The sequence below is a fragment of the Musca domestica genome, unplaced genomic scaffold, assembly GCF_030504385.1.
Source record: "Musca domestica strain aabys unplaced genomic scaffold, Musca_domestica.polishedcontigs.V.1.1 14, whole genome shotgun sequence".
NCBI lineage: Eukaryota > Metazoa > Arthropoda > Insecta > Diptera > Muscidae > Musca > Musca domestica.
This window is the reverse complement of record NW_026712192.1, coordinates 12962710-12979591: the sequence shown is the minus strand read 5'-3', so window position 1 is coordinate 12979591 and position 16882 is coordinate 12962710. Positions and strand designations below refer to the sequence as shown.

Genomic DNA, 16882 nt, shown 5'->3' with positions numbered 1-16882 from the left:
AAAAACTGGTAATGTCAATATTTATTTTGATTGTGGATCGGACAGGACCCTTTTACCAAAAACCCTGTATATAACACCAAAATCTATGCAAATCGCTATTTTAAACAATTAATGCCCACCACAAAAAGGTATAATCTGTTAAATAAAAAACTTTATTACAAAATGAATAGAACTACCATCTTGTGGTGGGAGAGTATAAAATAAAATGTTCTGTTCCAGAACCTGCAGGAATCTACAACTTTTACCTTTTTTCGGTATCACAAAGGGAAAATCGGTTATTGCAATAAAAACTTTTAAGTTCCTGAATTTCTGGATCAGGCCAAATATTGTTAAATTTATTTGCCTTACGACCATTCTGATAAAAATTGCAGTTTTCAAACAAATAATTTTTAATTAATAGATATAAAACATATTTATTAAATAAATAAAAAAAGCTATATCAAGTTACTAAATAAAAATTACTTTTAATCCTCCTCCTCAATATCGGCCTCTGCCTCTATTTCCTCTGCGGGAGCCACCACTTTAGTCATCATCAAATCAATATCTGAAGGTGGCCTCGAACCGATATCCATAGTTTGCAAAAGATCAGCATACATTTCGAAACCCCAATTACATTCACCCAATAGGTCTTCGTGGCGCAACATCTCATACCAGTAGAAGCGTTGCGTATTACCACCCAAAGATTTATTAATATTTTTCCGGCGTTCTTCGCCACGATGCAAAAAATCGGCATAATCCATTTGCTGGAATTCCTCTAGATCATCTAATATTCTATTGATTTCCATTTCATTGTCTTCATAAGATTCGACTTGCTGTAGAACGGCATCCACCGATGTCTGGATCATGTCGCTGCGTTGTAAATCGGGAATTTCTTGGGGAAATATACGCAAACGCACCGCAGCAATTTCATCGTCGATGCGTGCCAAAACTTCTGCTAACGATTCTTTTTTCGCAGCCTCATAAGCCAAACGTTCTTTTTCCAAAACTGTTTCCTGTTGCAATTGTTTTTCGTTGACACGCTTGCGGGTCATAAGAATATTCATTAAGCGTTTCAGATTCAATTCATACCATTGTTGTCGCATGCGTTCCGTGTACGTCAAATGGGCCGGAGGTGCTGCATTTCTAAAGGGAAATTGAGAGTTAAGTACGTAAAATTAATAATAAAAAAAAACAAGTAAAAGAGAAGAAAGTTCTGCCAGGAAGAAATTTGTAAATTTTCAAAAATATCTGTTGAAAAATACTGCTAAAATTATAAAAATATGGAATATTTCCCTATATTTTTTGCTGGGTAACAGCAAATTTGGGGGAAGACTGTTAACGAATGGATACACATGCCCATCGTTACATGAAAAGTATAGAAATACATTTAGGGATTAGGTCTTAGAATAGAGCTTGAATACTTAAATTTTATATGGAGGCCACCGTTGGTATGTAATTTAGAGAAGGAGGTGGATTTACGATGACTGTTCGAAAAGTACTGAATGGTACTTAATTTGACTCCTGAAATTTGGTATTGAGGTCACTGATGTAAATGTACACGTGATATATATATACCCTCCACCATAGTATAAAGGGTATATTAGATTGTCATTCCGTTTGTAACACCTCGAAATACACATTTTAGACCGCACAAAGTCCATCTGTGGAAATCACTCTAGCTTCCGAACGAATTGAAGTAGATTGATAAAATTTTGCTCTAATGTATGTTATGTCTGCAGGACACTTGGTATTGAAAATGGGCCATGTAGGTTCACGTTTTGGTATAGCAAATTTGGCATTTGAAATTCTTAATGGATACTACAGCCTAAGACAGAAAATTGTCTGTGCAGGTCGACCTCTTCGTAAAGCCCCTATTTAACTGCAGCTTCCGATATTCGGTATTTAAATGATTTTATGGACATTTTTCACCAGAATTGTTTCAAATTTGGTATTTGAAGTTCGTAATGAATACTACAGCCTATGACAGAAAATTGTCTGTGCAGGCCCACGTCTTCGTAGAGCCCCCATATGGCGGTACGTCCCTATATTCGGTATTTTGATGATTTTAGCCAATTTATTTGCCGGAATCGTTTCAAATTTAGTATTTAAAGTTTGTAATGGATACTACAGCCTACGACAGAAAATTGTCTGTACAGGTCCACGTCTTCGTAAAGCCCCCATATAACGGTACCTCCCGATATTCGGTATTTTAATGATTTTAGGGAAATTTTTCACCAGAATTATTTCAAATTTGATATTTGAAGTTCGTAATGGATACTACAACCTAGGACAGAAAATTGTCTGTGCAGGTCCACCTCTTCGTAAAGCCCCCACATAACGGTACCTCCCGATATTCGGTATTTTGATATTATCGACATTATAGCCGATTTTTTTAAGTTCCGCATTTCAATATTGTAATAGCTTATGACAAATGTTACCTACGCAGGTTCATGTCGTCGTATAGACCCTAATATAATAGCTACATTCGGTATTTTTAAGATTTTAACAGAATGGGGGAGGGTATTCAAAGTTCGGACCGGCCGAACCTACTGCTTTTTTTACATGTTCCATTTCATATTTCGTTAATTTCACCAGCGATACTTACCGTTTAGCTTCTTCCTCCTCCTTGGCCTTCCTCACAGCCTGCAGGACTTTTTCTTTTTCTTGGCGCTCCATTTCTTTGTGAGCATCTCGTTCAGCTTGACGTTTTGCTTCAATAACTTCTTTATTACGTTCATAATACTGTTGTTCCCACACTTGTATGGCCTTCTTACGGGACTCCTCACCGAGGATATACGATTTCATATCCTTAAAATATATAAAAAATAATATTTATTAGACTTTGAGGATAATACGTTAAATACCTCCAATTCCTGAGCAGTGAAATGATAAAAACTTCGAGGCAATTTCACCATACGCAAGCTACTATTGTAATCTCCGATGCCCAGCAGTTTGTCAGGTTCCTCGGGTCTGTGTTCGCAGATTTGCGTTACAATACCACCTCCCAGGACATCATTCAGACACGCGTCATCATCTCGGGCTATGTGCAATGAAAATACATGTTTTCGGTGAATTTTGAAAGGATTAGAGAAGCTTACCCAAAATATCCCATGCCTCTAGGCTACCATCGATGCGGGTTAAAAATAGCACCGACGGCCGTGATTCACTCCATGTAACAGCTGTCAAATCATTTTGACATCTACGCCAAAATATCGGCGAATAGTTGTAGTCTTCCTTCCAAACGGCAAACACATTGCGACCAATGGAAACAAACAGCCAAGGAAAGAATGGATTCCTTTTCATGGAAATAACCGGGCCATCATGCACCCGGGCGAAATGTTCCGATGTACTAACAACCTCCCTGCCTTCGGTGTCAGCATACATTCCCAACCATGAAATGCGTTCGATGCGCCCATAAAATGAGGAAACTATAAAAGATTGGCGAACTTCGGTTGGATCTTTGGACAATAGTTCCACATGATAATTGTAAAGGGTATTATTGTCCCCCCTGGGCACATCCTTGCGAGAACATTTAAAACTGGGTGTATCAGCCACAAATGCAGTCAATGGTTCATTAAAGGCCACTATGAATACCGGTACCAATACCTTGCCCTTATAACTGGACTCACTTTGACCCAGAGCTTTGGGTAAATCTCTGCGCACCGAAGAACTTACTTTTTTACCCAACTGTGAGTCTAAATTCCAAAAAGCCACAGTACCATCCAGCGAACATGTCAAGAAAAACCGATGATTAGTTTTGGAACTTGTTTCCATGCTGAGTTTTCCAAAGGTATTCACCGAACACCGTCTACCCAACCATTGTATAACAGTTATCTGGGCTTTTTGTGACTTATCGACACCAGATAGTGTAGCTGGAAATATTATCATATCTTCATTGATTTGTATGGTCCATTTGAGGAATTCATTAATGAGAACACGATAACGAACTTGTGAGGAGGACAACATTTCGGTGTAATCTAAACGTTCGGCACGATTTTGTAGATCCCATAGTATAACTTGGCCATTGCTGGCACCACCAATTAGAATATTAGCATCGTAGGGGCAAAAAGAGAGGGCGGTTATTTCCAGCGGAGATTCGAATTCTAACTTATAGTTTAGATTGTCATCGAAACTCCACAACAGTATGGGATTGGGCTGTAGCACCGTACGTTGTATGGTATCAATTTTTGCACCGACTGAAAATTATAAATTATAAAGGAGGCACTTAAAGTATGTTTCAGGAACCTCTAATTGCTAGTAAATAGATCATGAGGTATTGAATCAAATTAATATCAGATTATATAAAGATAAAGTGATTTTTCCAGAATTTGTAATTTTGAGTTTAAAAATTCTAGGGAGTACCTAAAAGTATGCAATCATTATGCTTAAAATAAATATGGAAAAAGTCTTGTGATATGTAATCGGACCTTAAAGCTGCTATCAGGCGGTAAGGGTTTTACATATGTAGTGTCAAATTTTCCATATACAGAAATTGCACACATCGTGTAATACATGGACGAAATTTTATTTGAGAATTACATGAGTACTTTTTCGATCACAGCGATCCCTATTTTCCAAATAAAATGAAAAAACTGCAACCAACTTCAGACTGCTGTCATTTCTAAGCCACTCGTCCGACAGCTGTTAAAATTATTCCAGTGACAGAAAAAAAAAGTTATTCGTGAAGGAATTCAAGCGTGATAGCGTGATTTCTTTATAGTTGGCTGGAAAACTTCAGCATTTAAACGTGAATAAATCTTTTGTGTCTCGTACCATCGCTCGTTACCGTGATGGTAGTGTTGCCAGACTTCAAGGAAGTGGACGGAAGAAAACAGCAACATCAGCAGAAATGCTTCGAAAAATAAAAAAAACGACTTGATCGAGACCCGCGTCGCAGTAGCCGAAAAATGAAAATATTGCACTATTCCATTCGGCAAATATTGAAAAATGAGCTCGGGGTAAAGCCATTGAAATTTCAAAAAGTGCAAGAACTTACAAAATATACTCAAACGATCGAAAGAGTTGCTCCGCTTGGCCGAAAGTGGGGAATATGGTTTTTTCCGATAAGAAAACATTTGTTGTCCAGCAGGTTGTGAACAAACAAAATGATTGCGTTTACTTGCCAAAGATGTCAGCTGAAAATGTGCACATTCGGCTGGCCACCAGAACTCAAGCGCCGGTCCTGGCGATAGTGTGGTCCGCCATAAAAGCCAATGGTTGCTCTCAGCTCGTATTAATCGACCGTAGCATCAGAATAAAAGCCAAATATTATCGCGAAAATATTCTGGAGGGTTAAAGCCCTGGGCGCGCAAACATTTTGGCCGCAGACCTTGGACATTCCAACAGGACTCAGCAAAATCGCACTCAGCACGCGCTACCTAAGAATGGTTAAAGAATGAGGTTCCTCGCTTCATTTCCAGCTCACAATGGTTACCAAAATCTCCGGATACCAATCCGTTGGACTAATGTGTCTGGAGTATTTTGGAAAGCAAGGTTGGCACTAAAAAATACCTACGTGTCGATCACCTCAAGCAAGCGCTTCGCCGGGAATGTGGCAAAATACCGTGCCATTTGAAGGCCATAATTTTTTCTCAAGCGTTGATAGATCTACCTGTATTCTCCTATCATGGTTCTTTTCGACCACAGCGACCCCTATTTTCATTATAACAAATAAAAAAGCAGTCAATTAGGCCGGGCCGAACTTTGAATACACTCTACCATTTGGAACGTATTTAGATATTCTTAAAAAAACATATCTTAAAAATAACGAATATAGCCGTTATATTGGAGTCTATACGAAGACGTGGACCGCCCATGCAGGTCATTTTTGTCCTTTTGCCATAAGCCATTACAATATTCAAATACGAAACCTTTAAAATGTCGCTAAAATCATCAAAATACCGAATATAGGAAGGTGCTGATATCTGGGGCCTCTACGAATACCATAGATAGACAATTTTCGGCCATAGGTTGTAGTTGCCATTACGAACTGCAAATACCAAATTTGAAACAATTCCGTTGAATAATGTCGCTAAAATCATCAAAATACCTAATATCTGGAGGAACCTATATATGGGGGCTATACGAAGACGTGGACCTGCACAGACACATTTTTATCTTAGGCTGTAGTATCCATTGCGAACCTCAAATACCAAATTTGAAACAATTCCGGTGAATAACGTCGATAAAATCATCAAAATACCGAATATCGAGAGGTGCTATACCAAAACGTGGACCTTCATGGCCAAGTTTTGAGTAAAATTTTATCAATCTACTTCAATTCGTTCGGAAGCTAGAGTGATTTCCACGAACAGAAGGACGGGCATCGCTATATCGACATAGAATTTTATGCTGACAAAGAATATATATACTTTGTGGGGGCTAAAATGTGTATTTCGAGGTATGATGGAGGTTATGAAAAACAAGTGTGTGATAGCTAGAGTTTTTGGTCACATGTAAAATGGTAATTTTGACATAAACACGGAAAACACGAGGATAACAAAAGTGACAGCACATATGTAAATCCCATATCGTCTGATAGCAGCCTTAATAACTTAAATCTTACCCGATTCCACTGTAGCCGCTGTACTGAATGTGTACGAAGTCACTATCAGACCAGCTATTGTCGGATACCAATCATAGCCGCAAACATATCGTTTTTGACTTTTCGAGATATTGGCAAAGCATAGAGTCTCCTCTAGACTCGGTGTGGTGTGATGCATGATACAGGTGTTGGAAATCAATGGATAATCATTTCTGAAATTCAAAGAAGAAGGGCAGAGGTTATGCGTTTTTCTTTCTTTTTACAAAAAGTTGTTCGAAATTAAGAAACCCGATATATGAGATACGATACGGAACAATTTTAAAAGCTGAGTTTCCGAGAGGTTGCAAATTCTTACTGGAAAATTGTACTTAGTAAGAATTAGCTTTGTCTGATTACTTTTCCGGCAGGAAGAATGTCAATGCAAAAACTTGCAACCAATTAAGTGATTTAGCAAAACAAAACTATTTATATAAGCATATGAAGCACACAACAATTACTTTTATACCCTCTACCATGGTATGGAGGGTATATTAAGTTTGTCATTCCATTTGGAACACCTCGAAATATACATTGTAGACCTCACAAACTAGTATATATTTATTTTTCATCAGCATAAAATTCTATGTCGACTTAGCGATGTCCATCCGTCTGTCCGTCTGTGAAAATTACTCTAGCTTCCAAACGAAATGAAGTATGTAGGTTGATAAAATTTTGGTATTTGCTTAATTCTCCAAAATTTACGATAATATTTTTATCAACATATTATTCTGGTCCTTGTGTATATTGTTCAGAATCGTTTGTTCACTTTCCTGCCGATAGCAATTAAACAAAATACCGGATATCGGGTTGTACAATAATATAGGGCCTGTACTGCCAAAGTCACCATGTAAGCTTTAATCTTTTTTAGCCTTTAGGCTTGCAATTTCCAAAATAGACATGTTTTATAATTGTTTGCCCAAATATAAAGCAATGGAAGGAGAAGAAGAAGAATTGCAAGTGATTGCAAAAATAAATTTCTCCAGCAAGAAACTGCAAAATCTCATTAAAAGAACTGTCAAAATGTCTCTTTCGCGGCGCTCTCTTGCAGAAATTTTGTGTTAATAAACGACTTCCAGTGATAAATTGCAAATTGGGTATTCAGACACATCTAATATCTAGTGTCATCTGTTGATTCAAAATCTGTGAAAATGCTTAAAAATTTTAAGTAATAATTTTAATATTTTAATTATTCCAGTTAGTAAGCAGTGTACTTAAAATTAGTCAATAACTTGTCCCGTTAAAATTAGTCAATAACTTGTTCTGAGAGAATTTTCTCTTCCACTTAAATAAAAAACAGTAATTGAGTTTATAAAATTCAATAAACTCCAGCAATGAACAAAATTGCAATTTTTACTATCTCAAAATAATTAAAATAATTCAATTATTGCGTGAAAATGTAAAAAAAAAAAAAAAAAAACAGAAATCAGAGATGGGAACCTGTTTTGTATTCAGTAAAATATGAAAAGGTAAATTATAGAAAGATGTTGAGTTTTATTTGAAATGACTTTACCTTGTCAATTTTACCATAAGCACAACTGTCAAAATTGGTCATTTGACTCGCCCTCATTTACTTGAATTTTGGGTATTCTAATAACATATTAGGAGTGTTCGTTAACTAGATAATTTGTACAAAATTTTACTGGAAGCTGTCCTTTTATCCAAAAGTCCAGCAAGTGGAAGAGACATTTTGAAATTTAACAAGTAAAAACCATTAAGTTCGGCCTGGCCGAACTTTGAATACCTTCCACCATTTGGAACGAATTTGAAGATTTTCAAAACAATAAAAAGCGTTAAAAATTCTTTTAAAATCCTCAAATTACCGAATATAGCCGTTATATTTGGGGTCTATACGAAGACGTGGACCTGCATATGCAACTTTTATCATATCCATGGTACAATGAATTCAAGATAGGGCAGAACTACCATATGATTTCAATTTTTTTATTTTCTTGACTTAATATGTCATCTTTATTTGTTTATGTATGTGTTTTCTTTTCAATAACAAAAAAATTGTTTAGAAAATATTCAAATTCGGGTGTTTTCAAAATGTTTATTTCAACGTATGCATCGACAAAATCTAGAGTTTTTGTAGCGAAATAATCCTTTAGAGATAAAAGAAGTTCTAACCTTTCATTCCATTATCGCTTTGTTTGATTTTTTATTGTTTTGATACTAATTCTGACATTACAAGCCAAACAGGTAGACCTCTATACTTGCAATTTTTTCAAAGTTGACCTACCTTCTCTTCATTGTACCATGATCATATCTATATGAAACTTGAAAAAAAAATCATGAAAAATACCTAATATAGGGAGGTGCCGTTATATACGAAGGCCTGGACATGCATATATAATTTTCTGTCACAGGCTGTGGTACCTATAAGGAACCTCAAATACGACATTTCAAACAATTTCGGTGAATAAAATCACTAAAATACCGAATATAGGGAGTTACCGCTATAACGGGGCTATACGAAGACCTGGACCTGCGTAGACAATTTCCCGTCGCATGCTGTAGCACCTATTAGGAACTTCAAATACGAAATTTCAAAAAAACAATTTCGGTGAATATTGTACCTAAAATCGTCAAAATACTGAATATAGAGAGGTACTGATATATGAGGCCTATACCAAGACCTGGATCTGCATGGACAATTTTCTGTCATAGACTGTAGTTCCCATTACGAATTCTAAATACGAAACTCCGTTGAATAATGTCCCTAAAGTCCTCAAAATAAATCGTCAAAAATAGGAAGGTACCGTTTTATGTTTGATATACGATATCGAGGACCTATGTAGACAACACTCTTTCAGGGCTGTAAAGTACTCAGAAGGAAAAATACGGCTACAATCATCAAAATACCGAATATCGGGGGTTACCCTTATATGAAGGCTATACGATATCGTAGGCCGAGATAGCCCATCTTCCAACTTGACCTACCTGCAAAAAAGACTGTGATCTGTGCGAAATTTTAGCTTTCTATCTCTTTTCATTTTGACTCTAGCGTGATTACAGCAGAGGGACGGACAGGTCTAAATCTTCTTAGAATTTTACGCTGGTCAGGAATATATATACTTTGTTATGTCTAAAATAATTATTTCGAAGAGTTACAAACGGAATGAAGAACTTAATATACTCTCCATACTATGCATCGTGGAGGGTATAAAAATGGGGAAAATTTCCCCTTTCTCCCCTCCAAAATTTTGGTAAGATGTTGTTTGTTTACTTTATGCAAAGTTTACTATCTCAAGAGAGAGAGAGAGAGATAGAGAGAGCATATCGTTCATTGATTGTGTAAATATTGCTAGGAAGGAAAATAAACGAACGGACCTACTGTAATTCGTCCATTTGACCGAAAGCTGCATAAAACGCTTACCTATACATATCGATTTGATTGAATTCCAAGGTTTTTAAAAGAAACTGAATTCTATCGGATACTTCTGGTGGTGGTTTTGGCGGTTTGGGAGGTTCCGGTGTCACAGCTCTGCTGGCAGGTTTACTCTTGTCATCCTCTTCCTCGGTTAATGGGTCCAGGCAATCCTCTAAAAAATAATAAATTCTTAAATTAAATTAAAAATATCCAAATTTCCAAAATTCCGCATCTTACCATCCTCATTAATCTCATACAAATATTGTGCCCATGCATTTGTGGGAAATGTCGGATCGGTTTGTTGTTCAATATCTATGCGGGGCATAGCGGACTGTATGCCCACCGTGATACGGCGACGAGCAACATTATCAAAGCGTGCACTATCCGATGGTATTAGTTCGACATATCCATCGCGAACATCACCACTCATACGAAACGAAAATTTCTTTTCCGCAGGTATATTCAAAGGGTATACACTTTGTATTTCCACATCGACCGATTCATGATAACGCTGCGAAATGGTGAGATTGACTTCATCTTCGCTACCCAGTGATACCCAGGCCCTGGGAACTTTCTGTAAACGTTTGCTAATCATCAGGCGTTCATAGGTTTCCATGTTACGTATTATCGACAAAGCCAATTTAGCATCTGCCGGGTCAATGTACATGACAAATGGATCACCCGGTGGTGGATCATCGGAATCCTGTGTCAATAGCGGTACATAGCCTATCAACACATGACCATCAACATCATAATTTTGAAAGGCATTGTAATACATCTGACCATTGGGCAAATCATCGAACAGATAATCGCGCAAATTTCTATAGGGAATTTCTTTCCATGGAAATTCCTGTGTGACATGTTCACCCACAACCATGTGTAGACGTCTCTGATTGGCCTCTCTGCAAAATAATACCGTGCATTATGATGGAAAACAATCAGATTTTGGTCCTAGAAACAATTACTGTATCATAATTTCCTGACAACTGGGCATTGAAAGTAAAGCATCCCATGCCTTGGCTGTATCAAAATATTCCACGGGTTCAAATTCATTTTTTGGTGCTTTCCATTTCAAAATATTCTTATTGATTCTAAGGAATCTGTAAATTAAATTTTGGATTAATATATCATATATTCTCTAGGTAATTTTATTATTTTACTTAGTTCTTTCATCCTCAACTTCTTCTTTTGGTTCTTCAGCACCTGTGACTGCTTCAGCCATTATTTCGGATTTTTTTTCTGCTAAATATAAATATAATTTAATGAGAAAGGAAATTTACGTATTTTATTTATTTACATTTGAAAAAGTCACCTTGGTAACGGCAAACACAATGCAATTTAAATTTTTGATGAATAATAGCCAACAGATGGCGTTGTGTGATTTGTTTTACAAGTGATGCCAACATTTAAGACTTATAAAAAGGCAATACAATTGAATTGATTAAATAGGAGTGTTCGTTTACTCGGTAATTTGTACAAATTTTTAATTTAAAATTTCACCAGTAAGTAAGGATGAAAAATGAATTTAAGTGCCGATGATAAGCTATTTTATATATCCAAAAAAATTATGCATCCGAGGATCACCATTACATCATGCATAATTCTATTGGAGATGCAGGAACAAATGGTATATGGTGCAGACGGTTTAAAGGTATGATATGATAAGAACTGCAAAAATAAATGTGTAAAGAGTAATTCATGGCAAAACAATAGAAGTAAACTCATTTGCTTAATTGAATATGGCAACCGTTTTCTGACGAACTCGACCTTGTCATTTTTCAAATAAAATCTATATTCGTATCTAAAATATTTCCGTATGACGAGTGACAGATTTGTTCTGTAAAGTAACAATTTCAAAGCCTTCTTCTTAAGGTAACGTTTTCGGTGATGTAATTTCTTGCATGATACAGTAAAAAGCTAAGGTAGAGCTACCAGCTGATTACAATTTCCTGCCAATTTTGTATTTATCGTTTTGAAGAACAAAAACAGAATATTAATTATTAAGCATTAAATCTAATCGATAAGTTTGTCATGGAATTTAAAGATAGAACTGGATAGATCGTATTATTCAAAGAAAATCCAGGCATATCATTCATTTTCCCGCTATTTAATATAAATAATAATAAAAAATAAAACAGGAAGCGGGCATAGTCTCAGGACTGTATTTCTGTAGCTTTGCGAAGCTGTTATACCTCCTCATTGTACCATGAGTTCTTGTGTAGGCCTCGAATGAAGTTTTACTTTAGGTCCGCCTTTAAAGGTGAGTGTACATAAACAGCATGTTTTGGCATATTTTGTGACATATCACAAAGGGATGCCAGAGTCGCACTCAAATTCTGCCGTCGTTTCCCTTTATAATTTGACATTAATATACCTAGCCATGATTCTTCAAATCATTGATTTTGAAAATATTTTGTTTTTATTTTTCAAAACAATAAATACTACACAAAATTGGCAGAAGCCGGACACAAAAATTGTAATCAGCTGGTAGCTCTACCTTACCTTTTTGTTGTACCATACTAAAACGAAAGCTTACGCTGACAATTTCTTGTGACGAAGGTAATGTCAATTGGACTAAAGATAAGAATACATAAAACGCTTTTTTAACTAGTTTCTTTGGAAAAGAACAAAGTAGCACAGGGCTAAAATCGAACTAAATCAACCTAAAACTCCTTTATTCCTTGTCTTTATCAAAACAACGTTTGTTTATTAGGGGAGAATGATGGTAATGTTTACCAGGGGGTAATACAGGAAATATCTAGGTTTCGAAAAGAACCACCAATCCTCATCAGTTCCCTTGTCTGGGGTATTCTCCCCAGAAGTTATTTTAAAAATAACTTCTATGACAAAAATTGTTTTTACCCAATAGAAGAGGAACTAAAGAATTACATAAATTAATTAAATTTCTTTTTGAAAATCTTCTTAATCCTACAACCGCACTTATAAACATTTCCATCTTTCTCCACTTGTTATGCTTTTGTTTTTATAAAAACAACTATAAAGGGACTAAGCCTGACCATTTTGCAACAAAATACTATGGTATCCCGAACAAACAAGCCAAACTGTTTTACTCCTTTATTCCTATACGAAGAAGCCAGCCGATGACTTAAGACAGTAAAAAAGTTTTTTATGTATTCTCACCTTAAAAAAATGAAACCAAATTCAACCATTCCAAAATTAAGTCTTACATGACGTCCGCCAACGTTTAAGAAGAACTATAATATATAAATTTGACAATGAAGGCACATAAAATAAAAATGTAATCGTATGATAGCATTAGATTACCTTGCTAATTGTACCATGGAGTAATTTTTCATATTATTCATTGTGTCCTGGTTCTACTTATACCCTAAACCACACTGTGGTCAGCGTATTATGTCTTTGCACATTTGTTTCTAACATAGAGAAGGAAGCGTGGTAGAACAATGATCCCTTTCATAATCTGCATAGGATCACATTCTGAGTCGATTTATGCATGTCCGTCCGTCTGTCCATGTATTTTTGTAAAAAAAAGTTCAGGCCGCATTTGTTGCCCGCTCGAGATGAAAATTTGCGTAAATCATTTGTTTGGCCTGAGGACGAATCCTATAGAAATTGGAGATAATCAGTCAAAATTTTGATATAGCTCGATTCCAAGTTTATTGTGCTGGTGCGATGGTTAATATATGTCGGAATTGAATGTAGTTTGGCACAGACGAACGAATGGAAGAAAGCGTATCAAATTTGGTCAAAATCGTTTAAGACATATGCCTATGTCCATAAATATGTTTTATCTGATTTTGTATTTAAGTCCCTCACACGCGTAAAATTCTATCCACATCAACGTTATTTGGTGCCAGCTATCAGATACAGAATATAAATGCATCTGCTAAAGTCATGCAATCATATGTTTACAAGTTTTTCAAAATTATTCAATTGACAGTATCTCACTGTCAAAATGTATATTTTTGAATTCATTGCACATACACAAATCAGAGATGGGAACCTGTTTTCTATGCTGTAAAATTTAGCAAGGTAAATTACAGAAAATTCCGAGATGGATACGATTAATTTAAATGACTTTACCTTCTTAATTTTACCATAGAATTACATTGGGGGAAATCCACAAAACATGAACGGAATATTAGGAGTTTTCCACAAAATTGAATCCAAGACAGAGGGACAACATTATTTTATCGCAATTTTATACATTTTGTTGTCCGTCAACATTGAAATCGTGCATTTCTGTTGCATAAAACATTTCAAATAATTTCGCATATTTTTCTTGATTTATAAACGCCTGCAAATTTTGCTAGGCTTTCGTGCACGGGAATGGTCTTCAAGTAAATATTTTAAAATTATGCTCGCTTCCAGAATTTGCAAGAATGTAAAAGTTTTTACTACGATAACCGATTTTCCCTTTATGACATCGAAGAAAATTACAAAATTAGTAGATTCTTGCAGGTACTGGAACAGAGCATTAGTGTAATTATCACCTCTTTCCTTCCTAGTCTACAGTTAAGAATTTTACAAATTAAGATTATTACATTTTTTATAGAAATACATTATACGTCTATTTTCAATATTTTGTTGATGCATTCAACATTAGCATTAACTGCAACGTTGCGTTTACGTTGCAATTGTACAATAAATCTCTCAAACATCAAATTATTTCCAACGTTTTTTATTACATTCCCAATGAATGGGCAACACTGCTGAGAGTGAATGAAACAGACATCATACACAACAGAGACAACAACACCAAATGATTAATCGCTCTCTTTTCGATCTCTAGAAACCTACTAATTCTTTGCAAAAAAGGTCTGAATTTATACTGTGTACGGAGAAGAAAAAAATATGTTGTTCTAAAAAGTACTTAATTAGAGGCGTGGAAAGTTAATAAAATTATAAAATATATTAAGAAATAGGTATTGTGGAACTGTTCTTTGTGAAATATTAGCAATTAGCTTGAGATTTATTCGCGAAAAACACGAAGAAAAAGTTGCATTGTGTGTATTTGTCTATTATCTCCGCCCTCTCTTCTTTGATGGGTTCGTCGTCGTTGTCTGGCCATTCGAAATGCAGGCCAAAAGACATTGTGGGTTTTCATGATGAAGATTACGACAAAATGTTTGTGATAGATATTGATTTTTATTGACGTCGTTTGTGGTGATTGTGAACATTTTTTTAATATTTCATTCGCAGATGCGATAAATGGATACAGATATGCACCAACATACCACAAAAAATTGGTAACAAAGAGACTATTGGTAGTTGGTGACATCATCAAAGCCTTATTTGATGATGACTCGTAAGATACACCTTTTTACAAAAAACCCAATCAGTGGCTTTTTGCATATTTTTCATGTTGAATGTGTGTTTGGAGAAAATTGTGATTGCTTTCCCTTGTTCCGCTTATGCAGAATTAAAATATTAAGTGCTATCATTTCAAAAGTCGATCTGCCTTGGGTTATTTCTTCCTGCTGAAAAGTGTAATGTGTATTTAGTCCACCGTTCCCTTTGTAGCCATCTTCTTGGGCGTATAATCTGAAAATTGTATATCATATTTGTCATTGACATTGAAGAGTCTGTTGGGAAATGTGAAAGCCGGTAAATCCCAATAAGACATTTTTTCATCTTTAATTCAAGGGATTAGTGATTATATCCATATTGAGCCTTTGAGGATCTGTATAATAAGGAACGAAGTAAGAAATGCTCGAGGGTAATTTTTTTTTTTTGCATTTTTGGACATGCCCGAATACAAGTTACACCAACTGCTCCGAAAATCTTTGGTGAAAGTTATGAAATCGGTGATTCCCATACACTTCTACTATAGAAACCTAGACGTTACTATACCTATGCATGGAGAAGTAGGCTGCTAGTGATACTAGTGTCCAAAAATTAAAAAATAAACTCAAAATTACAGGGTGAGATAAAAAACTGCAAACAAGTCAAACGCCATAATTTTTACATTTTATTAATAGTATTGAATAAAAGCAAAAAAATGTTGGAAATAGCAACAAATTTAAGAATAAGTTAAGATTTGTTCGAATTGATCACAAAATCAATCAAAAGGCCAATGAAACCGTCACACTCTGCCTGAGTGTGGCTCTGCGGTTTTATTGGCCCATTCCCGGCGAAGCGCTTACTTGAGGTGATTGACACTTTGGTATTTTTTAGTGCCAAACTTCCTTTCCAAAATACTCCAGGCACAAAAGTCCAACGGATTGGTATCCAGAGATTTTGGTGGCCATTGTGCGCTGGAAATGAAGCGAGGAATCTCATTTTGTAAACATTCTTGGGTGGCGCGAGCTGAGTGCAATGCTGCTGAGTCCTGTTGGAATGTCCAAGGTCTGCGTCCAAAATGTTTGAGTGTCCAAGGCTTTAATACACCCTCCAGAATATTTTTACGATAATATTCGGCATTTATTCTGATGCCACAGTCGATAATACGAGCAGCCATCGGGCGTTATGGCGGCCCATATCTTCAACATGGTCAAGCGTTCTGGTGGCCAACCGAAAGTGAACATTTTTAGCTGACCTCTTTGGCAAGTAAACACGGTCATTTTGTTTGTTTACAAACTGCTGGACAACGAATGTTTTCTCATCGGAGAAAACCAAATTCGGCAGTACACCACTTTTGGCCCAAGCCAAGCAATTCTTTAGCTCTTTTAAGTCTTTTTTCTTTCTGCTGCGGTGTAAGTTCTTGCACTTTTTGGCATTTTAATTTTTTCAATATTTGCCGTATAGATAATTGCGATATGTTCAGCTCACCAGCCATTTTTCGGCCACTGCGACGCGGGTTTCGATCAAGTCGCTTCTTTACTTTTCGAACCATTTCTGCTGATGTTCCTGTTTTATTCCATCCACTTCCTTGACGTCGAGCTACACTACCAGTATCACGGTAACGAGCGATTGTACGAGACACAAAAGATTTATTCACATTTAAAAGCTGGAGTTTTCTAACGATA

The 16882-nt window shown here is 36.0% G+C and overlaps 2 protein-coding genes across 4 annotated transcripts in view; one reads left to right on the top strand and one right to left on the bottom strand.

The window, feature by feature from the left end:
• Positions 1-284: 284 nt before the first annotated feature.
• Positions 285-11195, bottom strand: LOC101889824 (dynein axonemal intermediate chain 3). Its single transcript, XM_005186568.3, has 9 exons — positions 11093-11195; positions 10898-11032; positions 10170-10834; positions 9939-10104; positions 6545-6735; positions 3078-4175; positions 2844-3019; positions 2585-2787; positions 285-1122 (listed from the first exon to the last, which is right to left on the bottom strand). The coding sequence occupies exons 1-9, from the start codon at positions 11152-11154 to the stop codon at positions 465-467; spliced, it is 3354 nt and encodes a 1117-aa protein (XP_005186625.2). The 5' UTR covers positions 11155-11195; the 3' UTR covers positions 285-464.
• A 3474-nt stretch (positions 11196-14669) lies between these two features.
• LOC101888373 (cytoplasmic dynein 1 intermediate chain) overlaps positions 14670-16882 on the top strand; it is a 34946-nt gene continuing 32733 nt past the window's right edge. Inside the window, exon 1 of one of the 3 annotated variants that reach the window (XM_059119198.1) lies at positions 14670-14732. The gene's annotated coding sequence lies outside the window, so the exon portion shown is untranslated. Of the gene's footprint in view, positions 14840-16882 lie in introns of all 3 variants that reach the window. The other 2 variants (XM_020037862.2, XM_059119197.1) reach the window with 2 other exon arrangements.

What these genes read in the sequence shown, in the direction of transcription:
- LOC101889824 (XM_005186568.3), bottom strand. Translation starts at nt 11,154, where the DNA reads ATGGCTGAAGCAGTCACAGGTGCTGAAGAACCAAAAGAAGAAGTTGAG. An exon ending in TGTCAGGAAATTATGATACA is followed by an intron (nt 10,835 to 10,897) that starts GTAATTGTTTCT and finishes ATTATTTTGCAG; the next exon opens with AGAGGCCAATCAGAGACGTC. An exon ending in AGCGGCTACAGTGGAATCGG is followed by an intron (nt 4,176 to 6,544) that starts GTAAGATTTAAG and finishes TATAATTTTCAG; the next exon opens with TCGGTGCAAAAATTGATACC.